This window comes from Nicotiana tomentosiformis, chromosome 1 (assembly GCF_000390325.3).
Source record: "Nicotiana tomentosiformis chromosome 1, ASM39032v3, whole genome shotgun sequence".
Taxonomy (NCBI): domain Eukaryota; kingdom Viridiplantae; phylum Streptophyta; class Magnoliopsida; order Solanales; family Solanaceae; genus Nicotiana; species Nicotiana tomentosiformis.
Genome location: NC_090812.1, coordinates 63755178 through 63776186, shown reverse-complemented (window position 1 = coordinate 63776186; position 21009 = coordinate 63755178). Strand labels below are relative to the sequence as shown.

Here is a 21009-nt window from a genome sequence, read left to right as displayed (position 1 = left end):
ACCTATTCTTCATAGCGGTTAGCTGAAATTTACATTCATGAGATTGTCCGCCTTCACGGTGTGCCCATGTCTATTATTTCAGATCGTGGTACGCAGTTTACCACACACTTCTGGAGGGATGTACAATGCCAGTTAGGCACGCTGGTTGAGTACATCATTTCATCCACAGACTGACCGACAGTTAGAACACACTATTTAGATATTGGAAGATATGCGTCACGCTTGTGTTATAGACTTTGGAGGTTCTTAGGATCAGTTCTTGCAACTTGTGAAGTTTGCCTATAATAACAGTTACCAGTCAAGCATTCAGATGGCTCTGTATGAAGCATTATACGGAAGGTGATGTCGCTCACCAGTTGGCTGGTTTGAACCATGAGAGGCTCATTTGTTGGGTACCGATTTCGTACAGGATGCCTTGGATAAGGTCAAGATTATTCAGGACCGACTTCACACAGCTCAGTATAGGAAAAGGAATTATGTCGACCGTAAGGTTCGTGACGTTCCATTCATGGCAAGAGAAAGAGTATTGCTCCGACTTTCACCTATGAAAGGTGTAATGAGATTCAGAAAGAAGGGCAAGTTAAGCCCTAAGTAGACCCTTTGAAATTCTTGAAAGAGTGGGTGAAATGGCCTACAGGCTTGCACTACCACCTAGTTTATTAGCAGTTCATCTAGTGTTCCATGTGTCTATAATCCGAAAATATCATGGTGATCCGTCCCATGTATTAGATTTCAGCTCAGTCCAATTGGACAAAGATTTGACTTATGAAGAGGAGCCGGTAGCTATTCTAGTCAGGCTGGTCTGACAGTTGAGGTCTATGAGTACCCTTCAGTTCTGGTGCAATGGAGAGATCAGCCGGTAGAAGCATTTACCTGGGAGTCCGAGTCGGACATGCGGAGTAAATATCCACACCTTTTCACCAGCTCAGGTACTTTTCTAAATCCGGTCCAGGACAAATGTTTCTTTTATAGGTGGAGAATGTGATGGACCAAAAATGTCATCTTTAATTTAAACACTAATTTATGTGTTTTATGAAGATGTTGGGAGCTTACCTCCTATGAGTTACGTATCACCTGAATAGTTAATGTTAATGTCGTTCCTTTTCTAGAAATATATTGCTTATGAGGCCACTGTTAGTATTGTTTTCTTGTTATGTTACGTTGATTGGATTATGTATGTGTTGTTAGGATTGGTATCTGGGATTCTCTGACAGGTGGATATGCCCAACAACAAAGGAAACTCTGGCAAAAGTTTTGGAAATTTTGGGAGTTGGTAAAATTTGGGAAATTGAAATGTGTGAAAGAAGAGATAAGTTATGTTATGTGTTTGGGGCGGATTCTACTTCTCATTTGAGGACTATTAACATGATGGATACCTATTGGATATGATAATAAGTGTACGAGGCATATTATAAGTGATATGGGGTCTAAGGAAAGTCCTAAGTCTAAGCCAAGTTGGAAAATTTTATAATAGACTAAAGTTCCAAATGAGTACGCACAAGACAAAATGTTGGCACGCATATCTACATATATATAAGGAGTTATGTGATGGACAACCTATAAAATGAAATATCTTCGAGTCTAGTTTCTAATGCTTCAAGCTGTTCGTCATTTGGTTACTCCTTCAAGCTGTTCATCATTTGTACTACCGCGCTGCGTCTGTGGGAAATTCTAGAACACTCCGAAATTTCATTTCCTGACACTTTTTGCACAACCTCCCCGCACCCCGTGGCGCCCCACACGCTGCGGCTGTACAAAAATGGGATTTTATGACCCGAACCCCATTTCATTTAACTCGATTGGGGTTCATTTTTTGGGCAATTTCTGGTGTATTAGAGAGAAGGGAGAGCGATTCTAGAGAGAGGAAAGGGGAGAACTAAAGATTTCACTAATCTTCCTCGAATCAATCCTTGAAATCACATCAAAGGGTTGCAAAGGCTTCAAAGAGGTAAGAATTTCTTTCCCCAATTCTTCAATTTATAAATCTAACTAGAAATGGGTAATTAGTAAGATGATTCTTGGATGTGAGAGTATTAGTTATACATGCTTGTACCAATAAGGTTTGTGGGAAGATTGTTGAGTTCAAATGGGTAAATATTGGGTTGAAAATGGTACAAATCTTCAAAGACTTTAATTGAGGATTTGAAAGGCAATCCGATGTCGGAATTTGATAATTATTGTATGGTTGAACTCGTATCGGAACGAGTGTTCGAATTTAGTGAGTTTTTCGAAATTGGAGACGTGGGTCCCACAGTCGATTTTTAAAATAAATTTCGGATTTTAATCCGGAAAATTAGTAATTTCATATGGAATTAATTCCTACAATTCGTGTTGAGTATATTGAATTGTTTGTGACCAAATTTGAAGCTTTCGGACACTAATTCGCATGGCAAAGGTTTATTGGAATCTTGAATTTGGTTGCAAAGCGAGGTAAGTGTCGTGGTTAACCTTGACTTGAGGGAATAGAACCCTTGAATTATTTGTTACGTGAATTTCATATGTAACGATGTATAGGCAAGGTGATGAGTGCCTATACTTTGTCAAATTAATTGTTTCCATAATTATTTAAAAATTATAAATTGCTTTAAGGCACAAATTAATTGTTATAATAATTGTATCTCTCATATTCCTTGTCAAATATTAATTTTTGAATTCATACAATAATTGTTACATGCTTATTTGATTTATGTGTCTTAATTTCTACTTGACATTTAGCATATTAAATATGAAATTGCATACTTTCTCCATGATTTTCCACAATTAATTGCTACTTGTCATCACTTGTTTCCTGAATAAATTATAATCATTGTATGCTTTGTTGCCTAATAATTTCACATTAAATGTGGTATTTATTGGAGTATTTTTATTACAATCAAGAGTTGTTAATTTTACATTGTTGGAGCGGGTTGCACGCCGCAACGGAAATGAAAATGAATATATTGGGGGATCGGGTTACACGCCGCAACGGATTATATTTTAAGTTTATATTTTTGGAGTGTGTTGCACGCTGCAACAGAAATTTCTTGAAGAATTATATTGTTTGAGCGGGTTGCACGCCGCAACAAAAATTGATTGAAATAATAATTGGTTATGACTGCCGAGATGGTTTCATTTGTTGAAATGAGTTATATGTTTTATTTCTATTATTGTTGTTATTACTATTATTGTGTACATGTTAATATAAGTGACCTGCCTTAGCCTTGTCACTACTTCGTCGAGGTTAGGCTCGATACTTACAGAGTACATGGGGTCGATTTTACTCGTACTACACTATGCACTTATTGTGCAGATTTTGGAGTTGGTCCCAGTGACGTACTATAGATTTGCTCATATTCAGCTACTACTGGAGACTTGAGGTATAGCTGCACGACGTTTGCAGCTCTGAAGTCCCCTTCATCTTTATTTTAGCTATGTGCTTTCTTTCATACGGCTTTATTTTGTTCAGACCCTTGTTTGTATTATTCTAGAAGCTCGTGCACTTGTAACACCAGTTCTGGGATGGTATTCAGACATCACTTGTATTATGGAGTATTCAGTTTATTTCAGACTTTATTTCCGCATTTATTTCTTTGTTATTAATTAATTGAAATTTGTGTTAAAATGGGTAATTGTATTCTAACATTGGCTTGCCTAGTAAGTGAAATGTTAGGAGCCATCACGGTCCCGAAGGTGGGAATTTCTGGTCATGACATGCATGAAACCAACCACTTCTGTGACTGCCCCCGCTTCTGCGGACAAGAAGTCCGCTTCTGTGGACTCGCTTCTGCGATTTTGCCTAGCCTCCCTTGCCTTCGCATTTACGACCACGGTGTCACTTCTGCGGACTTGCTTCTACGAAATTCTGTCCGCTTCTACGGACTTCCTGCTTCTGCGATTCCAGGCTCACATCTTCGAGCTCGCACATGCTAGCCAAATTTCGCAGGTGTGATTGCATCAGAAGGTAGAAATTTCGAGATTTCTTCCAAGTCCAAAATTTAGTCCGTTAACCATCCAAAACTCACCCGAGGGCACCGGGGCCTTAACCAAATACATTAACAAGTCCTAAAGCATCATACGAACTTAGTCGAACCCTCAAATCACATCAAACAACACTAAAACCACGAATCATACCCCAATTCAAGCTTAATGAAACTAAGAAATTCCAACTTCTACATTCGATGCAGAAACCTATCAAATCAAGTCCGGTTGACCTCAAATTTTGCACACAAGTCATAAATGACATAACTGGCCTATTTCAATTTCTAGAATTAGATTCTGACCCCGATATCAAAAAGTCAACTCCCCGGTCAAACATCCAAACTTAAATTTATATTTTAGGCAATTCAAGCCTAATTTAACTACGGACTTCCATAAAATTTTTCGGACACGCTCGTAAGTCCAAAATCACCATACGGAGCTATTGGAATCATAAAAATTTTATTCTGGGGTCGTTTACACAAAAGTCGGCGTCTAGCCAACATTTTCAACTTATGTTTTAAACTTTTGAACTAAGCATTCCCATTCATTCCAAGACCTCACCAGACCCAAATCAATTATCCCGGCAAGCCATATAACAACTGTAAAATTGAGTAGTAAATGGGGGAACATGACTGTAATACTCAAAATGACCGGCCGGGTCTTTACATTCTCCCCCTCTTAAACAAACATTCATCCTCGAACGAGTTTAGAATCATACCTGGAGCCTCAAATAGGTGTGGATATTTGCTCCGCATCTCCCGCTCAGTCTCTTAGGTAGCTTCTCCGACTGGCTGGCCTCTCCACTGTACTTTCACTGAAGCTATGTTCTTTGATCTCAACTTTCGAACCTGGCGGTCTAAAATGGCCAGCGGCTACACATCATAAGTCAAATTACCATCCAATTGCACTGTGCGGAAATCCAAAACATGAGACGGATCCCCGACATACTTCCGGAGCATAGATACATGAAACACTCGATGAACCCCCGATAGATTAGGCAGCAATGCAAGTTCATAAGCCACCTCTCCAATCTTCTTAAGTATTTCAAAAGGTCCATTATATCTAGGACTCAACTTGCCCTTCTTCCCAAATCTCATAACATCCTTCTTAGGCGAAACTCGGAGTAGTACCTTCTCTCCTACCATGTAAGCAACATCGCGAACTTTCGGTCGGCATAACTCTTCTGTCTAGACTGCACCATGCGAAGTCGTTCCTGAATCAATTTAACCTTTCCCAAAGCATCCTGAACTAAATCAGTACCCAATAGCCTAGCCTCACCCGGCTCAAATCAACCCAACGGAGAACGACCCCATCTCACATATAAGGCCTCATACGGAGCCATCTAAATGCTCGATTGGTAGCTGTTATTGTAAGCAAACTCTACAAGTGGAAGAAACCGATCCCAAGAACCTCTGAAATCTATAACACAAGCACGCAGCATAACTTCCAATATCTTGATAGTGCACTTGAATTGTCCGTTCGTCTGAGGGTGAAATGTTGTACTCAGCTGAACCTGTGTACCTAATTCTCGTTGTACTGCTCTCCAAAACTGTGATGTAAACTGCGTGCCCCGATCTGAAATGATGGACACTGGCACACCGTGTAGGAGAACAATGTCGCGGATATAAATTTCAGCCAACCGCTCCGAACAATAAGTAGTACCAGATGGAATAAAATGCGCGGACTTGGTCAACCGATCTACAATCACCCAAACAGCATCAAACTTCCTCAAGGTCCGTGGGAGTCCAACTACAAAGTTCGTGGGAGTCCAACTACAAAGTCCATGGTAATACGCTCATATTTCCATTCGGAAATTTCAAGTTTCTGAAGCAATTCGCCCGGTCTCTGATGCTCATACTTCACCATTGATAGTTTAGACATCGAGCTACAAACCCAACTATATCTTTCTTCATTTTTCTCCACCAATAGTGCTTCCTCAAGTCCTGGTACATCTTAGCGGCACCTGGATGAATGGAATGCCGCGAACTGTGGGCTTCTTCAAGAATCAATTCACGGAGCCCATCTATATTAGGCATACAAAATTGACCCTGCATCCTCAATACTCCCATCATCCCCAATGGCAACATCTCTGGCATCACCATGATGAACTGTGTCCTTAAGGACAAGCAAATGGGGATCATCACACTGTCATTCTCTAATGCAATCATATAAAGAAGACCGAGAGACCACACAAGCTAGAACCCGAATAGGCTCCGAAACTTCTAATCTCTCAAACTGATTGGCTAGGGTTTGAATATCAACTACAAAAGGCCTTTCACCAACAGGAATGAATGCAAGGCTACCCATACTCACCGCCTTTCTACTCAAGGCATCGGCCACAATATTGGCCTTCCCGGGATGATATTGAATATTGATATCATATTCCTTTAGTAGCTCCAACTATCTCTGCTGCCTCAAATTTAGATCCTTCTGTTTGAATAAGTGTTAAAGACTCCAAAGATATGTAAATACCTCACAAGAAACACCATAGAGACAGTGTCTCCAAATCATCAATGCATGAACAATGGCTGCCAATTCTAAATCATGGACATGGTATTTCTTTTCATGTGTTTTCAACCGGCGTGAAGCATAAGCAATCACTCTACCCTTTTGAATTAAGACATACCCTATACCAATCCGAGAAGCATCACAATACACTGTATAAGAGCCTGAAGCTGAAGGCAAAACTAGAATCGGAGTTGTGCTTAAGGCAGTCTTCAGCTTCTGAAAGCTCTCTTCACACTCATCCGACCACCTGAATGGAGCACCTTTCTGGGTCAATTTAGTCAAGGGTGATGCAATAGATGAGAAGCCCTCCACAAAGCAACGCTAATACCCAGCCAAGCCAGGAAAACTCCGAATTTCAGTAGCTGAAGATGGCCTATGCCAACTATGAACTGCCTCTATTTTCTTCAGATCCACCTCAATTCCATCACTGGACACTATGTGTCCTAATAATGCCATCGAACTAAGCCAGAAATCACACTTAGAGAATTTGGCATAAAGTCTCTCCTCTCTCAGCCTATGTAATAAAATACTCAAGTGTTGTGCATGCTCCTCCTGGCTACGTGAGTACACTACGATATTATCAATAAATACTATGAAAAATGAGTCAAGATATGGCTGGAATACACTATTCATCAAATGCATAAATGATGTCGGGGTGTTGGTCAACCCAAAAGACATCACGAGAAATTCATAGTGGCCATAACGAGTCCTGAATGCCGTCTTTAGAATATCTGAATCCTGAATTTTCAATTGGTGATTCCCGAATCTCAAATCAATTTTGGAGAATAGCCTCTCCTTGAAGCTGGTCAAATAAATCATCAATATGCGGCAAAATGATATTTATTCTTGATTGTAACATTGTTCAACTGCCTGTAATCGATGCACATCCGCATAGTGCCAACATGCTTTTTCACAAATAGAACCGGTGCACCCCAAGGTGACACACTAGGCCTGATAAACCCCTTATCAAGGAGTTCCTGAAGTTGCTTTTTCAATTCTTTCAATTCAGCTGGTGCCATACGATATGGAGGGATAGAAATGGGCTGAGTACCCGACACCAAGTCAATACCGAAATCAATATCCCTAGCGGGTGGCATACCCGACAGGTTGCAGAGAATACATCCAGAAAATCCAGCACTATCGGTACTGGATCAATTGTAGGAGTATATGCCTCAACATCTCTCACAAAGTCCAAATATGACAAACACCCCTTCCCAACCATACGCCGAGCCTTCAAGTAAGAAATTACCCTGTTGGGAGCATAATCTGGAGAACCTCCCCACTCAACCTTCGGCAATCTCGGTATCGCCAACATCACCATTTTCGTGTGACAGTCCAGAATAGCATGACATGGAGACAACCAATCCATACCAAAGATAAAATTGAAATCGACCATACTAAGCAATAAAAGATCAATTCCAGTCTCCAGTCCTCCAATAGTTACCACACACAATTGATACACACGGTCCACAATAATAGTATCGCCCACCAGCGTAAATACATGAACAGGGGGAACTTAGGACTCATGGGACATATCCAAATAACGAACAAAATATGATGAAACATATGAATATGTGGAACCAGAGTCAAATAATATAGAATCTTCTCTGTGGCACACTCAGACAATATCTGTGATCACTGCATCTAAAGCAACGACATCTGGCCTAGAAAGGAAAGCATAAAATTGGGCCTGACCGCCACCTAATCGGACTCCCCCTCTTAGGTGACCCCTAGCTGACTGTGCCCCACCCAGAGATGGCTGGGCGGGTGGTGGAGCAACTGGTGCAGAAGTCGTAGCCTGACGCCTCTGCTGAGCTGGACCTCATGTAAGGCGGGGAAAATATTTCCTCACATGACCTAACTCTCCACACTCACAACAATACCTCTCGAAAACCGGTGGCGAGATCCGAGGCGGACCTCGAGAACCAGATGAACCTGGTACAGATGAACCCTGAACTGATAGTGCATGAGATTAACTCTGAGATGGAAATGCACCAAGAGAAGACTGACTCTATCGAGCACTTTATGGACCATGGCTAGCTGATGCGCCACGATGAGTTGAACGAGCCATCTAAACGGGCCTATAAGGTCGACCCCTGCTGTGATAGGGTTGTCATCCAGAAGGAACACCACTGGAATTACACGGACCACGAGACCTCTTGTCCTCTCACTCCTCACGTTCTTGATTATGGACCATCTCTAGCCGTCAAGCACTATCAACCACCTCATTGAATCTAATACCTGCTACATTCCCCAGAGTCATAAGAAAACAAAACTGTTGTTTGAGGCCATTAATGAACCTCTTGATCCCCTCTCTCTCTCTCTCAGTCGGAACCAACAAAACTGCATGACGGGCCAACTCTGAAAATAACATCTCATACTTAGTCTCTAACATGTCCTCCTGTCGTAAATACTCGAACTGCCTGTGCAGTTCCTCTATGTGGGTCTATGGCACAAACTTCTCCAGAAATAATACGGAGAACTCATGCCATGAATGTGGTGCTGCACCAACTAGTCTGCTCCTCTCATAAGGCTGCCCTAGAAAACTGAAAAGTAGTGAACGAGACCCCACTGGTCTCCAGAATACCCGTTGTTCGAAGCATCCACTGGCACTAATCTAGAAAACCCTGAGCATCCTCTGACTCAACACCGCTAAATGTCGGAGAACAAATCCTCCCAAATCTCTCAAGTATTCTCTGCTCATCATAAGCCATAACGGAGACTACCGTGGCCTGAGCAGCTGCAACTGGCTGGACTTGTGGTGCCCCCGGTATCTGAAGTCCCTGCACTACCAGTTCTGGAGTATGAAAAATAGGAGTATGAGTAGCTCCCCCGGCCTGAGAAGTGGCTGGTGCGGCCTAAATGAAACCACCTGAGCAAGGCCAGTGCAAACTGTCAATATCTGTGCCAAAGCCTCCTGAAGGCCTAGAATCACAATGGGCACAGCTGGTGCCTGAGCTGGTCCTGTCGGCTCAGCTATGTCTGGAATCTGTTCTTGAGCTGGAGCAACTAGTGGTGCTGCTGCAACTGCTGTACGAGTTACACCTCGACCTCTACCTCGGAACCGGCCTCTACCACGGTCCCGGCCTCTCGCGGTCCTAACTGATGGCACTGGTGGCTGATCGTTCGATCCGGTAGTCGTGTCCTCATCATCTGTGAGAGAATAGAATAACATAAATTTAGTTCCCGAAATCAAAAAATTCCCACGACAGAGTACGAGAAAGTGAAATTCTCCTAAGGGTTCGGTAGCCTCTCGAAGATAAGTACAAACGTCTTCGTACCGATCCGCAAGACTCTACTAAACCTGCTCATGACTCGTGAGACCTATGTAACCTCGGCTCTGAAACCAACTTGTCACGACCCAAAATCTCACCTGTCTTGATGGCGCCTATCTCAATACCAGGAAAGCCGACAAGCTCAATAAAACATAATATCTTTTAAGTTTGAAAACACAATAATTGAATTCAATAGAAAGCCTCACAATTACAAATACAAAACACTTCTAAAACCCGATGTCACTGAGTACATGAGCATCTAAATGAATACAGAGTCTGACAGATAAATTAACTGTATGAAAATATAGAATAATACAATAACTTAAAGGAAGAGAGACAAGGTCAGCGGACGCCAAGCAGCTACCTTGGTAGTCTCCAACTAGTAACACACTGAGGTCTAACAGTCGCCGTGTTCGGAAGCACTTGGATCTGCACACGAGGTGCAGAGTGTAATATGAGTACAACCAACTCAATAAGTAACAAGATTACCCTTTGGGCTGAAAGTAGTGACGAGCTCAACAGGTACAGTCCAGTATAAAAATAACAGTACATAAATGTAGGCATGCTTTCAAGTTAAACAGTTAAACTCCGTACTGTCAGTCACTCAGTACCGTATAAGGCCAATCCAGCCCTGGGTAATTTATCCCCAAATGAAAATAATTCGGACAAGATCCATGCCCAAGGAAATTCATCACAAATATAAATAAGTAAGGTAAGTGCAAGCCCTGGGAAGTCCATCCCGAATATAAATCATCTACACTCACTATGGGGAGTGCAGACTCCGGAGGGGCTCCTTCAGCCCAAGCGTGATATAAAATCGGTATGGCCTGCTGCAAGCGGGCAGCCCCGATCCATATAATGATAAATCCTATATGGCCTGCTGTAGGCGGGCAGCCCCGTACTATATAATAGTAATGTATATAAAGCCAATATGGCCTACTGCAGGCGGGAAACCCCGATCCCATAAATATCCTCACAATGGATGAACATGACTGAGTATGAAATGTACATTTTTAAACAATAAAATTCAACAATAACACGACCCTGTGGGTCCTAAAAATATCTGCACGTAGCCTAATCATGATCTTCAATACGAGTCTCAGCTCAATTTCCTAACGCGTGGAGAATATTCGGATAATAACATGATTCTTTGGTTTTACAACTCCATAGAATTTATTTAAGTCACAATTTCTATGGTGCACGCCCACACACCCGTCACCTAGCATGTGCGTCACCTTCATACAATTCACATAACACGAAATTCAAGGATTTATACCCTCAGAACCAAGTTTAGAAGTGTTACTTACCTCAAACCGTGTAATTCCTTACTCCGCTATGTCTTTGCCTCACAAATTCTCCGAAAGCATCGTATCTAGTCATAATTAATTCGATTCAGTCCATACAAATTATTGGAATTAATTTCATATGAAAATACTAATTTTCCAGCATAATCCGAAATTTATCCCAAAAATTGCCTGTGGGGGCCACGTCTCGAAACCCGACAAAAGTTATAAAATATGAACGCCCGTTCAACCACGAGTGCCACGACCCGGAAGTCCCACCGTCGGGACCGTGATGGCGCCTAAAATTTCACTTGCTAGGCAAGCCAATTCTTATACATTTTAGTAAATAACAGCAACTAAGCTATAACGAGTTAAAATAATTGCGGAAATTTATAACATCCTCAACATATACACTACTACCCGGATCTGGAGTCACAATTCACGAACATCGAGGATTTTGAATGAAAGAAAGAGTAAAAAGAAAATTGAAAAGATAGACGGGGACTTCAAGGTCTGCGAATGTCATCAGATCTACCTTGAGTATCCGATGAACCAGTCTGAGCTGCTACGCCTCTCGATCAGCTGGGACGAGCACCAAAATCTACACCGAAAGTGTAGAGTGCAGTATCAGTACAACCGACCCCATGTACGAGTAATTGTCGAGCCTAACCTCGACGAATTAGTGACGAGGCTATGACAAGACACCCACAGAACAAATCTGTGTAGATAACAATATATGTACAAGAAAACAACAATAGTAGCTAGACATGTACTATTATGAGGGGAACATGCTAAAGGGGCACAGGGTATAGGAGATACAACAGAAATGATAACCAGAACAGTTGACATGCTTTTAGCAAGCAAAAAATAACTAAACACAATGAAGAAAATTGCACGACATGACCCTTCGTGCTTTTACTCTCAGCCTCAAAATATAAATCAATATATACGACATGACATCACCCTTCGTGCATCAACTCTCACAATATGGCACGGCATCACCCTTCATGCATTAATGCTCACAATATGGCACGACATCACCCTTCATGCATTAACACTCACACTATGACACGACATCACCCTTCGTGCATTAACACTCACAATATGACACGGCATCGCCCTTCGTGCATTAACACTCACAATATGGCACGACATCACCTTTCGTGCATTAACACTCTCCCTTACCATAATGCAATTAACAGATAACAACAAGGATATAGAATAACAAGTACAAGCCTTACTTTAACATTTGGTTCCACAATATCAACCTCAACTTCGTAATCAATACTCAATTATCCCTAGAATATCCGTAAATATGGTAAGAACGATCAATTTAACAATATTAGTCTAAGCATGGATAACATGAACAAAGGAAGCTATAATTGCAAGAAACCAAGCCCCGCCCGCATGCTTTAACCCGACTACAACACATAATTACTCGTCACCTCACATATACGTTGTTTCCCAACATTTACACATGTAGCAATTAGACAGGCAAGTCCTAATCCCTCAAGTCAAGGTTAGACACAACACTTACCTCGCTCCAAAGGCCACTTAATGCTCGATTACCGCTTTTCATCTAGAATCCACCTCCAAACCAATCGTATCTATTCACAAACAACTTAATAATATCAAATATTGCAAAAGAAATCAATTACATTGCATAAATTAAGATTCCCCAAACTTTCCCCCACAAAAGTTAAAAATCGACCCCGGGCCCGCTTGGTCAAAATTCGAGGTTCGGACCAAAATCTATTTACCCATTCAACCCCGAGCCCGATTATATAATTTATTTCGAAATCCGACCTCAATTCGAGGTCTAAATTCCAAGTATGCAAAAATCCCTAATTCTACCCACACCCCTAATTTCGACCATGAAAATCCTAGCTTTTAGATTGAAAACTCATGAAACGTAATGGGTAATTGAAAGAAAGTAGGTTAGAATCACTCACCAACAATTTGGGGAAGAAAATCTTTTAGGAAAATCGCCTCTAGGTCTTATAGTTTTGAAATTTTTGAAAGAATGGCAAAATCCCGTAATTAGGAATGTTTTAAGTCATTGGTGTCAGGTGTTCATCGCGTTCGCGTAAAACCTGACGTGTTCGCGAAGAGCATGGCCCAACTGGCGTACGCGATCGCGAGTAACTCCACGCATTCGCGAAGGTCTAGCCTGCCTCACCTCCGCATTCGCGAGACTGGGCTCGCGTTCGCGTAGAGTTACCTCAACTCCCCAGCTCTGTCTATCTAACGCTACGCGTTCGCGTGTGGTTGGTTTTGTTCGCATAAAGCAGCTCCCCCCTTAATGCTCCGCGTTCGTGACCAAGGTTCCATATCTCGAGCTAGGGACCTCGGAATTCGATTCCGGGCATACGCCCAGGTCCCAAATTACGATACGGACCTAGCGGGACAGCTAAAACATGAATCCGGGTCCGTTTAATCAAAACATTGACCAAAGTCAACTCAAATGGTTTTCAAAGCAAAATTTCATATTTTTCACAGTGTTTAACTTAAAATCTTTACGGAAACAAGCCCGGACCACGCACACAACTCGAGGAGGGTAAAACAAGATTTTTAAGGCTTCAGATTACAGAATTAGGTGTTAAACTATAAGATGACCTATCGGGTCAGCACAACGAGTCTAACCATTTAAATTTTATCAAATTCTGACATCAACTCGACCTCCAAATCATCAAATCTTATTTCCAAATCCCTAGATCCTAATTCTCGATTTACACCTCTAAAACACGTAATTAAGTCGAATTATTCGATGATAATTTAATATTATATATTAGAAATGCTCACAAGTAACTTACCTCAAGTTTCCCGTAATTCTCTTTGAAAATCGTCCTTAAAGCTGTTCTTGAAGGTCCAAAAATGGCAAAACTCGGAAGCCCTTCGAAATGTCTACTGTCCAGGAGTTTCGAACCTGCGACTCACTTAGCTACTTCTACGGTCCAGCAGATGCGAGAAACCGACTGCTTCTAAGACTGCCCCTACTTCTGCGGACGCGCTTCTGCGAAGAAGCGTAAGAAGCGTCCGCTTCTGCGATTTTGCCTAGCCCCCCTTGCCTCCGCAACTGCGACCTTGGTGTCACTTCTATGGACTCGCTTCTGTGAGATTTCGTCTGCTTCTGTGGACTTCCTAATTCTGCGATGCCAGGCTCGCTTTTATAAGGCAGAAATTTCCATATTTCTTCCAAGTCCAAAATCTCCCCGATATCAAAAAGTCCACTCCCCGGTCAAACTTCCAAACATAAATTTCTACTTTAGGCATTTCAAGCCTAATTTAACTATGGACTTCCATAAAATTTTCCAATCATGCTCCTAAGTCCAAAATCACCATACCGAGCTATTGGAATCATAAAAATTCTATTCCGGGGTCGTTTACACATAAGTCGACATCCAGCTAACCTTTTCAACTTAAGTTTTAAACTTTGAAATTAAGTATTCCCATTCATTCCAAGACCTCATCAGACCCAAACCAATTATCCCGGAAAGTCATATAACAACTGTAAAGTACAAATTGAGTAGTAAATGGGAAAATAGGGTTGTAATACTCAAAATAACCGGCCGAGTCGTTACATTCTTTACCAAAAAAAGTATTCCAGCATTAGTTAAAAATAATTTAGATCCAAACTTATATTCTGTAAGCCCCTAGTAACCTGACTGATAACGAAGTAGTTTATAGGACTTATTATTGTGACATGGATATATCAAGAAACCACAAATAGTATAATTTCAAAGGTTGTTAAGGTTTTTTTAAAGTAGTAATTGCCAATAGATAAGAATGTTATTTTTTAATTGCAGTCACCCACACCAAACACTTGCTTTTGGTAAAAACAAAATATATGAAAATATATTGGTTATTTCTGTACTATCCGCAGGCTTAAACAACAAAAGTTTAAGTTCTATTTACATTTTGAATCATCTTAATTTTATTTGATAATAGTGGTATTCGAGTTACCATGCATGCATATAATCGACTATTCCAATTTTTGGATAGTATGAATATACCGTTTCTTTAAGGGTACATTTAGTAGAATGAGAAAAGGAAGGAAAGAAATTTACCCACCAAGATCTGAACGTCGCCATTGGTTTTACGGGGATTTATGTGATGACCAAAAAAGGTCATCTTATATTTTAGAACTCTATTCTGCACTCTTAAGCCTTAAAAATCTTATTTTTACCCTCCTCGATTTGCGTGTGCGGTCTAGGTATTGGCTCGGAAGGCTTATATGTTAAAAACTGATAAAAATATAAATATTTTCCTAAAAACTTCAGTTGAGTTGACTTCAATCAACATTTTTGGTAAACGGGCTTAGATCCATATTTTGACTGTCCCTGTGGGTCCGTATCAAAATATGGGACCTGGGCGTATGCTCGAAATCAAATTTGAAGGTCCCTAGCTCGAGTTATGAATTTTTAATGAAAATTAAAAGTCTAAAAGTTTAATGGTTTTTAAGAATTGGTTGATGTATGGCCTTATTGATACCGGGTCCGTATTTTGGTTTCGGAGCCCGGTATAGGTCCAGTATAATATTTATGACTTATCTGTGAAATTTGATGAGAAACGGAGTTGGTTGGACGTTATTCGGACGTGCGGTTGTGAAGATAGGAATTTTAAAGTGTTCTTGAGAATTTCATTTGATTTGGTGCTAAATTCGTAGTTCTAGGTGTTATTTTGGTGATTTGATCACGCGAGCAAGTTCGTATGATGTTTTTAGACTTGTGTGCATGTTTGGTTTGGAGCCCTGAGGGCTCGGGTGAATTTCGGATAGGCTACGGGATGTTTTGGACTTAGAAAATTTGGTATTTCGCTGCAGCAGGTATTCTGGTTTGTACTCTAGCGAACATGAAGAGTAAGCTGGTCAGGCTGGAATTTTCTTCTTCGCGAACACGAAGGCTTGGTCGTGAATGCGAAGTGATGGGGGCGTTACCCTTCGCCAATGCGACCAGCTCATCGCGAACGCGTAGTGTTAGGGACCTGGGGGAGTGAGTCAGTAATCGTTCATCGCGAACGCAAGCATGGTCGTATGAACGCGAAGGCCCGGGGTCGATTTTTGACTTTTTTGAAGGAAGTTTGGAAAAATCTAAATTTATGCAATGTAATTGATTCCCTTAGCAATATTTGATATTATTGAGTCATTTTTGAATAGATACGAGTGGTTTGGAGGTTGATTCTAGAGGAAAAGCTGTGATTGAGTATTGAGTGGCCTTTGGAGCGAGGTAAGTGTCGTGGTTAACCCTGACTTTAGGGAATTAGGAACCTCAGATTATTTGCTATGTGAAATTCATGTGAGCATCGTATATTTGAGGTGACGAGTACTTATGCGCCGCCAATTTACCTACTTTCCCTATTTCTCTCGTTTTCTCATATTGTCTCTTTTTCCAATGCCTAATTGCTACGGGTTTAGACTAATATTGTTAAATTAATCGTTCTTATCATGTTTATGATCTTCTGGTGATAATTGAGTATTTATTTCGAAGTTGAGATTGATATTGTGGAACCAAATATTGAAGTAAGGCTTGTAATTATTATTCTATCTCCTTGTTGTTATTTATTCATTGCATTATGGTAAGAGAGAGTGTTAATACACGAAGGGTGATGCCGTTCTATATTGTGAGTGTAAAAGCACGAAGGGTGATGCTGTGCCATGATATTAGAGTTAATGCAAGAAGGGTGATGCCGTGCCGTTTCTATTGAGTTTATGGTGAGATTGAGAGTAAAAGCACGAAGGGTGATGCCGTGCATTTTTCCTTTACTGTATTCGTTGTTCCTGTTGATTCATAGTATATTGGTTGTTCCAGTTATCATTCTGTTGTAGTTTTTTATCATGTATTTCCCTCAGCATGTTTCCCCCTCCTGGTATTTCCTGTCTAGCTCTTCATTACTGTTATTTGTATACACACTGTTAAATTGTATATGTTGATTTGTAGGTGCTATGCCTTAGTCTTGTCACTACTTCATCGAGGTTAAGCTCGACACTTACCAGTACATGTGGTCAGTTGTACTGATACTACACTCTGCACTTTCTGTGCATATTTTGGTTCCGGCTCGGATTGATCGAGATTTTAGCTGTTGGATCCGGTATCCGGAGACTCAAGGTAGATCTGTCGGTGTTCACAAACCTTGAAGTCCCCGTCTATGTTTTCTATTTTACTGTTTCGTTCATTGAAACAATTGTATTTTTCTTAAATTATTACTTGTAGTAAAATTCTAGAATGCTTGTGAATTGTGACTCCAGATCCGGGTAGTAGTAATTAAATGTAGCCTTTATATTATTCCGCACTTACTATATTTTATCTTAGCTAATTGTTGTTATTTACTAAATAAAAAAGGATTGGTTTAAATGATTCTCTAACGTTGGCTTGCCTAGCAAGCGAAATGTTAGGCGCCATCACGGTCCCGACGGTGGGAATTTCGGGTCGTAAAAATTTCTCCATTATCAAAAAAAGATAAAGAAAAGAAATTTATAGTACTTGCTCCCTAGAAACTATATTTCTAATTATGTTAGTTGTAAGAGGAAAAAACTTTATTATATATCCATATATTGGTGCTTGTACCAAGTTGCATCCATTTATATCGTTAAGTAATAAATTGAGGTGATTATATATATATATATATATATATATATATATATATATATATATGTGTGTGTGTGTGTGTGTGTGTTTACATGATTAAAATATATGTAAATAATAACTGCCAATTTGATGTAAATATTGAAATATGTCATAATCTTACGCGACAACTCGAATATTACCAAAAATAGGAAAATAACCAAAAAAGAGAATATAAATAAAAGCAATAGTAAACTGAACTAGGAATATTGAAACATGTCCTAATATTCTGCGACAAATCGAATATTAACAAAAACTGAAAATAACTAAAAAGAGAATATAAATAAAAGCATATCATAATTTTCAGCGACAAATCGAAAATTACCAAAGAATTCGAAATTAAAAAAGATAATATAAAAATAATGGTAAACTAAACAAGGATATTTATTCATCCATTTGCAAATTAAGAGATATTATTAAGAGAGTATCAGATTCTAATAATCTTATAATAGCAAATCACCACTAGTTCAGGCCGAAATTGACTTGACCATTACAATATTATAGAGGTAAATTTTGAAAATCTTTTTAAAAATGAAGAGTACAGTCACCACTATGATTAATTATCTAAATTTACTTGCCTCATAACATGTGAACACTACAAAAATGAACTGGATTCATAGCTATGAACTACCAAAATTGAAAAACCAAAGGCTTCAATATGTTGGAAAAACTCTATAAATAATAGGCTTCTGTATTACAAAATTCATATCACATAGTAACTCTTAGTAATTAATACTAGTTATATCATCATTATTCTTGAGAATGAGTACTAGACGGATTAAGGTTCGCAAAAGTATTCGTCTTGCAAAGATAGAAAATCAAAATAATCGACAAGTGACTTTCTCAAAACGCCGAAATGGTGTCTTCAAGAAAGCAAACGAGCTTGTTGTTATGACTGGTGCTGAAGTTGGCATTATCGTGTGTCCACAAGGTAATTACAAAGCTAATTACATTTTTTTGGTCATCTATATATACATGATATACCATCAACAAATATTACTTTTTAAGCATAAATGTACATGCATTATCATAACTAAACATGCAAATCCAAGATCTTGAACATGATAATTAATTTTACATAAAATTAAAGCATCATAAAAAAAATACTTGGTGTGGGAGGCGTTATAACAGTAGATAAATTGATTTCTCTCCTCTTGCCCTATTTTATATTACCGATTTCTCTCCTTTTGCTCTATAGGTAGCAAGCCTTACACTTTTGGTCATCCAAATGTAAATGAAACCATCAACAAATATGTTGGTGAAGAAAGGCCTCCATCACCATCATCACCAGGCATTGATGACAAGTATGTCCAGATGTCTCGAAAAGCCAATACTAAAGAACTTAACACACGACTCAATTCTCTGCAAGACCAACTGGATTTTGCATTAAACTTGAAAAGCAAACTCAAGCAAATGAATAAGAAAGTGGAGAGCCAACAAGAGTGGTTCAAGGGTCCTATAGAGAAGATGCACTACATCGAGGCTTCAATGTTGAAGGAGGGATTGGAAGATCTGCTTTTGAAGGTGAAGAACTATGGTACTGAGCATGGTTATGGTTACGAAAATGGAAAGTGGAAGGCTGAATAAAAGCTACTACTAGTTTTTTTTTAATAATCATTCGTGTTATTTATTTTAAAAGGTTAACCTTGGCGCAACCATAAAAGTTGTCGTCGTGTGACTAGGATGTCACAGGTACAACCCATAAATAATATTTTATAGAAATGCAAAGTAAGGCAATCTACAACAGACCAACATGGTCATGGTTTCTCTCTTTCCCGGCCGTATCCTGCACATAGCAGGAGTTTAGTGCAGGAGCTATTCTAGTTAATCATTTTTTTGGGTTGGGGTATTATGTGGTGTTTTGGTGATATCTACTATGTATGCGTAATAAAAAACATGACTATGATGGAATATAAGTAGAGTTATAAAAATTATATCTCAAATTCAAATAATTCAAAAAATTAAAATTAAAATAATATAATGTTATTGTTTAAAAACCTAAAACTCCATAACATATCACTAATACTTATTATATTACAAATAGCCAGAATATAGTCATCATAATAATATCTAAGCTAGAGAGATACCAAAAAAACAATTCTAAAATCAAAAAGTAACTTGAAAAGAATAAATTAAAGAATACAAAAAAAAAACTTTAAGGAACTTAAGCATAAAGAAGGAAAATGCAAACGTGGAAGGAAAGCAAAAACTAGAGGCCAAACCTTTTTGTACTTTGCATTTTGCAGACAAAGGTCTAAAGTGTATTTGTTTCTCAGTAAATGACAAAGAGAAAAGATTGTGAAATTAAAATAAATAATTAAAAAAATGTTGACTTTTGAATTTTTTAGTTTGAGAATTCAGTATGAATTTTTTTTTGAATATTTAAATTTTAGAAAAGGATTTATTAAGCAATTTTGGCTCCAATTTTAAATATTTCTCGGGACTTACGCCCCAAATAAAGGCCTAGAACAATGGGGCTTACGCCTAGACAAACACCTAGAAGGTTGGTGCGTACGCCCCACTAGACAGACAACTACGGAGCTATAATCTTGCTTAGGCAGCTACTGCTATCAATTCTAAAGTGGAACCACAAACCTGAATTGGAACGAAGTTGGAGCTTTTCTCCCATGAAATTTCTTAAGTATGCATAGTGCAAAGAGTATTGATCTCTCATCGTTCCACACATAGTTTTTCTTTGAAATATTACATTGTAGCACAAAAATCGTTAGGTTACAGTTTTCCGTTGCTGAGAGTTTTAACCCTAAATCGCACACGCAAGTATACACGGTCAATCAAGTAATAAAGAGTGAGTAGAGTATCGTACCCACGAAGACTTGTGATCAATTATCAACTAAATCAAGCAATTTATAATTTATCGAGTCAAGAACAATTTCATGGTGATTTTTGTTGATTAATTCTACTAACTAAAATTACTATTAATAGAATAACTAATTAACTAGCACACTTAGCACGAAAAGTTTAATTCAATGAGAAATAATATTCTAGTGTTATGGTTATGTAACAATCCTGTCGAATTCTTCAATTAACTTGACTTATTAATTTATCTGGGTTATTAACCTGCAAAAAGACAATAATACTCGTAGAAATTCAACAACTTCTACTCGCGTATTCAATTTATTCTAAACCCAATATTTCTATGAGATTAGTGTAACGGCCCGACCGGTCGTTTTTAGCATTTACGCTCCTTTCAACTATTTGAAGTCTTGAATAACTTTCTACGAGGTATTATGACTTGTGTGAATTGTCGGTTTTGGTTTTAAGGTATTTCGGAGTTAGCTTGGAAGAATGAATTTCATGTTGGAAGCTTATGTTGAAAAGGTTGATCGGATGTTGACTTATGTGTAA

General features: G+C 39.2%; 1 protein-coding gene across 1 annotated transcript; it reads left to right on the top strand.

Moving 5' to 3' along the window:
- The first annotated feature begins 18374 nt into the window (after positions 1 to 18374).
- On the top strand, positions 18375 to 19389 carry LOC138908881 (agamous-like MADS-box protein AGL62). Its single transcript, XM_070199598.1, has 2 exons — positions 18375 to 18574; positions 18842 to 19389. Exons 1-2 carry the CDS (start codon positions 18406 to 18408, stop codon positions 19228 to 19230), a joined length of 558 nt encoding a protein of 185 aa, XP_070055699.1. The 5' UTR covers positions 18375 to 18405; the 3' UTR covers positions 19231 to 19389.
- The last annotated feature ends 1620 nt before the right edge of the window (positions 19390 to 21009 follow it).

Excerpts from the sequence above, each read along its gene's own strand:
- LOC138908881 (XM_070199598.1), top strand. The coding sequence starts at position 18,406 with ATGAGTACTAGACGGATTAAGGTTCGCAAAAGTATTCGTCTTGCAAAG. Across the intron at positions 18,575-18,841 it reads CATTATCGTGTGTCCACAAG|GTAGCAAGCCTTACACTTTT; the intron begins GTAATTACAAAG and ends TTTGCTCTATAG.